Source organism: Ischnura elegans, chromosome 6, assembly GCF_921293095.1.
Source record: "Ischnura elegans chromosome 6, ioIscEleg1.1, whole genome shotgun sequence".
Taxonomy (NCBI): Eukaryota; Metazoa; Arthropoda; class Insecta; order Odonata; family Coenagrionidae; genus Ischnura; species Ischnura elegans.
Genome location: NC_060251.1, coordinates 117,116,526 through 117,122,593, shown reverse-complemented (window position 1 = coordinate 117,122,593; position 6,068 = coordinate 117,116,526). Strand labels below are relative to the sequence as shown.

Below are 6,068 nucleotides of genomic sequence, written 5' to 3'. Positions count from 1 at the left end.
CGTGGCGTCTGCTGGACGCCAACCAATATGTTTTTGTTTTTCTTCGGCCAAAGTGTGCGTATAATAGTTTCTCCTTCTAGGTACCTTACTCTTTTCGAATTGTCTGCCATTCAGTTAAATCATATCAGATAAATTTATAGCAGGGTGCCAGGCAAGGGTTTTTGAAATGTATTTGAGTCTGTCAGACGCCACGCGACTAGATTCGTTACAATTTAATAAATATTTTATTTTCAATCAATGCTCATTTCTTATATTTTATAATTGTTATTTAATGCTATTATTAATTATGATTATCTTTAATTTGTTGTAAATAAAAATGCAATTTTTTTCTCTTATTTATTTATGTGGTTTAAGCTCGCGTTTTTGTTTACTGCGGGAATATATCAAGGAATTACTGCTCTCGATTTCACCGGAGACAATCATTCGAAGGTCGTATTTCAGCCACCCATCCATTGTGGGTTTTTTGTGTGCAACTTAATTGCACAGCAATTGATTGCAATCTGGGGAGCGGCACGCCACGGCCTGCTGTTTCGGCATATGCCCAGCTGCTTTTTTTTCTATCCGCGTAGGTCCAACGCTTGTCTTTTCGTCGAGTCTCAATTATAACGTATCTTACCCTAGTCTATTCAGCACTGTGGATAGGCGCCGCGTCGCGAAACCATATCGGTGACGACTTTGCTTTCTTTTGAATTCGGCATATGCCCTGCTAATTTGTTTTCTATCTGCGTAGGTCCAACGCTTGCCTTTTCGTCGAGTCTCAATTTTAACGTATCTTATCAATGTCTATTCAGCACAGTGTGATAGACGCCGCCTCTAAAACCATTTCGGTGACGACTTTGTTTTCTTTTCAATCTGCAACCTTAGAGAAACTCTCCAACATATCTATGACAAGTTATCTTTTTCTTATCTATTTCTCGCAGCCGCAGAGATGCCACGTCGGGTCCCCACATATTGCGCTAATTTACTAACTTGTTTTCTTTTGGATATACAAATGTGCAACTCTTGTAGTTCCTCCGTATAAATACCCAAGTATCCCGCTATCGACCACTCATTCTTTGTCCGTTGGTGTATTGGTGCGTCAGAAAGGAACTTGTGACTGCAAGGAGCCCCTGAATTTTATCAGTAAAACGTGCGAGTAATTCCAGAGTGGTGCAGTGGAACAAGCTACACTTCATAGTGTTTCATTGTTCGAAAGTGTAAGTTTTATATTCCTTTATATTTATGCATATACATTTATGAAATTAATCACGCTGTAGATGGTTGTTCCCTATTATGATGTATCTCTTCTGGATTTACTTACGTCCCTTAGATGGAGAGAAAAAAACAGCTAAACCTAATGCGTGAGGAAGATCGTAGCTATCTGCAGCGTCTTCTGATGGAATCATCAGATTCAGAATTGTCTGCAGTAGATGATGAGAGCGAAGGTGAAGAAGATTCCTTAGTGGAACAATTGCAAAACACGGATACGGAGCAAGAAATTACTAGTGAGGAAGAAAGTGACCGAGAGGATGAAGAATCAGGTAAAGAATTTGTTTTTGGGAAAGACAAAACTACGAAGTGGGCTTTGCAAATACCAGTGGTGACTGTAAGGACTCGTCGTCATAATATTGTAAACCTGAATTCACGTGTGAAAGAAAGTGCTACAACCGCTAAGACTGTACTCGAGTGTTGGAGATGTTTTTTTACCGACAGTCTGCTTGCTATTATTTTGGAAAACACTAATAAATTCATTGAATCCCAAAAAGATCGTTACGATAGGGAAAGAGATTGTAAATTTACCGATTTGAGTGAACTGAAAGCTTTCTTTGGATTACTGTATATGGCAGGTTTCCTTAGAAATAGTAAGCTAAATACAAGTGATTTGTGGTCTACAGATGGAACTGGTGTTGAATTTTTTCGATTGGTGATGTCTCGTAAGCGCTTCCACTTTATTTTACAAAGCCTTCGGTTTGATGACAAAGCAACTAGAAGCGATAGGAAGCTATTAGATAAGCTTGCACCTGTTAGAGAGGTTTTTGATATATTTGTTCAAAATTGCCGTGAAAGTTATTCTTTGGGAGAATACGTAACTATTGATGAAATGCTATCAAAATTCAGAGGAAGATGTGCATTTAGGCAATACATCCCGAGTAAACCAGGAAAATATGGAATTAAGATATTTTCTCTAGCAGATTCTAAAACATTTTACACAGGGAACTTAGAAGTATACGTTGGGAAGCAGCCGGAAGGCCCATTTTACGTTAGTAACAGTGCCAATGATGTTGTAAAAAGGTTGGTTAGACCGATTGCTCACAGTGGTCGCAATATAACCGCCGATAATTGGTTTACCAGTTATGAGCTAGTTTTAGACCTACTCAAAGCTAACCTTACGTATGTAGGAACAGTAAGGAAGAATAAACGGCAGCTTCCACCCAGTTTTACATCCCCTGTCGGTCGAGAACCATTTACAACTCGTTTTGGATTTGATAGGCATTGCACATTGGTATCATACATACCAAAGCCACGAAAAAATGTAATTTTAATATCTTCAATGCATCATGATTCCACAATCGATGAAACAACAGGGAATTCGAATAAGCCAGAGATCGTGACATTTTACAATGCAACTAAATCTGGCGTTGATGTAGTTGATAAATTATGCGCGACTTACTCAGTAGCAAGAAACACCAAAAGGTGGCCGATGACTATATTTTATACCATGCTCAATGTGGCAGCAATAAATGCTCAGGTTATTTACCTTGTAAACAACAAAGAGAGTTCTCATGCAATTTTGAAAAGAAGGCATTTTATCAAAGTCCTTGCGCAAGAACTAACTAAAGAGCACCTGCAAAAACGTAGTCACGTGGTAAATTTACCGAGGGAATTGAGAAAAAGAACTTTAGCCATTAGTGAGAAAGACAAAGAAACTGAACATAATGAGTCAAGTACTTGCAGTTCCAAAAGTATTCGTAGGAAATCGGAGGAAAAAACGAAGGAGAAAAAAGAGAATTCTAGAAAGAGATGTTACATTTGCGACAGAAAAAAAAATCGAATGACAAAATATAGGTGCATTTCCTGTGATCATTATATATGTTTAGAGCATTCTGAATACGTTTGTATTGTTTGCAAGGATAAAAATATGTAATTGTTGCTGTGATGTGGTTTAATTGAGAGCAATGTATCAAAAATGTGCTTAGTTACTAAAAGATGGTTAAAATGTCTTAAATAAGTTAAAAACTATTGTATTTACAATGTTATAACTTGTAAAGGAGCAAATAAATAACATAAAAGTAGTGTGTTGCATTTAATTTTAATATTAACTATTATATTATAATGTACACTATTGGCGTCTAGCAGACGCCACGCGAGCATATTTGTCCCAAAATTTGACGCGAGTGCGGAAGGGTTAAAGAATTCCCATGAGTCCTTTTTCGGAATAGAACTTATCTTTTAAATTAAAATACCACCAATTAATATTTTATCTATTGAAATATTTTTTATTTATTTTTTAAGCACAAAAATGTGAAATAAGACTATGTTCTTCTGATAATATTGATAAATTGAAAGCTTAAATATCGACTCTAAAGAAAACTTATTTGATAAGCAAAATATACTTTCGATATTCCATGCCAGCGGTGGAGCTCCCCTCCACATTATCGATTTATTAAGAACTCCCTTCATTTATTTAGATTGTAATTTAGATGTGATTGTTTTCACAAAATGAATTAAAATTTTATTGCACTTAATTGATAGCACTAAAACGCAATTATGAGTTACCCTCAGGATAGCCGTCACTATTTTTCCTATAACTTAGTTAACTAATTTTAACAATTTCCCTTGTGTTCTTGGGCCGTATTCTGTATTTCGTCGGTGCCGCACCGGTCGGTTTCCCTTTCAAGCCCACCGACTGGACATCAAACCGTACCGACAACGGATTCCGCACCGACGACGACACTTTCAGCGATTCTGTAAGGTCGTCGGTTTCAAACCAGTCGGTACGGTTCCCCTTCCTTCCCAAACAGGGAAAATCCGAATATATCCGAAGTTTCACGTGTCTCCACCAATGAAAGAAGGGTAAAAACAAGTGAAGACTCATTGGCACAGTTTGTTGTCGTCATTCTCAATCTTTTTATTTGCGGAAATTACGACTTATTGCTAGATTAAGATAAACGATATTGGATAAGTTGTTAACAATGCTTATATAATGTGTGGTAGTAATGCTGTACCTACAGAATCGAAGGAAACAATATTACAACATCACAATAAAGTTTGTATGTGATGGAGATTGTTGTTGCTGGAATGAATTATTGAAACTATCCTTGAGATCGTAGTTTCTTTTTTTTAAATATTGGTTCCGTATAATGCTATTTATTCATGATTTGGTAATATAGTTGTCATTAAGTAAGTTCCGTACAAATGCTATCAACGGAAGGTTATGCCATTGGCACCGTAGCAGACGAAAATAGCATACCATGGAACGTCAACGTAGGATTCAAATGCAAATGTAATATTAGAGGAACAAGTTAGGAAATTGTTATAAAAATATGGAGCTGGGTGCAATTAAAAGAAGTGTAATGACGAGGAAGTAAATAAATTGTGATTGGGTGAAATACATATGTTTAAGTTGCGCATTCCAAGTGAGAGAAAATGATAATATTGCGGTAAACCTCATACTTATTAACAAATATCTTCTTATATCGTCAAGGGAATCAATGGCTGACGATGAAATGAAATATAGTTGCCCGTTACAAATGAAAGAAACTGATACCGTTGTGGCAAACTTCATACTTAAATAAAAAGATCTTATTTCTATGCCGAGAGAAACGCCAAATTGATGATTGAGTGAAATAACAGTCGCCTATTCAGAGTGATATAAAGTGATAACATTGCGGCAAAACTCATATTTAATCAAAAATATCTTTTTTATGTCAAAGGAGCAAATAAATGATGATAGAGAGAAATAAAGCCTATTACAAGCGAGTGAAAGTGCGGTAACATGAATGAGAGAAAGTCATTATATAGTGGCAAACCTCATGTTTATTAACCATTATCTTATATTTCTGTCAAGGTAATTAATATAGATGATGACACAGTGAATTATAGAGGCGTATTCGAGGGGGCAGAAAAAGATAACATTGGAGAAAACCTCATTATTTACTCGGTGATGAGGTAAAAACAAAATAAAACGTACAATGCGCACCGGGGAATTCATGAAACCCACTAGTCGGTGGCCGTACCGACACCTCTTTGCTGTCGGTACGGCTACCGATGATCTCCCGTCCTCTCGTCGGTGCCGCACCGACCGGGTTCGTACAGAATCGCACGACTTCTTACCGGGAGTCGGTGTGACGTCGCACCCGACGAATCGGTGCTGCACCGATCGGTTTGGAGTTACAGAATACGGCCCCTTATTAGAATTAGACTTGGATTCACTATGCCTCACTATCGAAATGAAACACCTTTTCAAATTTTCGTGCAAAGATAAAAACATGCACCTAATGTACCACTAATATTGAATTTGAGCACGGCTGTACATGAGGTCATTACTCGTGTCCTAGTGAATTTCAGTGCACTTACACGGAGTATATGCGAGTCCACGAGGGAATTCTACATCTGTATCATTTATCTCTCTTCAGTGGCGAGTCATCTCGGAGGTCATCTCGGAAGGACATAAAGCTTGCAGAAAAATCAGGATAATCCGGATTGTGACGGTGTACTGGCCACGCCAAAGGGTAAGAAAAAAATTTCATCACGTCTTAAATGCTGGCCCTTTGGTTATTTTCTTAAAAATTCATTCAAATTGTTAAAAAAATTAAAAGAGCCATATTTTAATTTTAGCTTAACTCATTTTCATAATTTTCCTGAGGATACTTTCTTTGTAAATGGCGATTTTGCTGCTACCTTTGGAGCAAGAATTAAATTTCTCGTGTCGATATAGGATTATATTTTGGAGACTTTATTATCCCTAGTTTTTTCCGTTTATGTTAGAGCGCATCGAAACGCTTGAAAATGAATGAAATTGTAAAATTAAAAAATAATTTTAAATATTTTCCCATCTCTCCCATGCATCTGGAGTATACGATTACAGT

At 37.0% G+C, this 6,068-nt stretch overlaps 1 protein-coding gene across 1 annotated transcript; it reads left to right on the top strand.

The window, feature by feature from the left end:
- Positions 1–1,839: 1,839 nt before the first annotated feature.
- Positions 1,840–5,676, top strand: LOC124161456 (piggyBac transposable element-derived protein 4-like). Its single transcript, XM_046537779.1, has 2 exons — positions 1,840–2,928; positions 5,616–5,676. Exons 1-2 carry the CDS (start codon positions 1,907–1,909, stop codon positions 5,674–5,676), a joined length of 1,083 nt encoding a protein of 360 aa, XP_046393735.1. The 5' UTR covers positions 1,840–1,906.
- Positions 5,677–6,068: the final 392 nt, after the last annotated feature.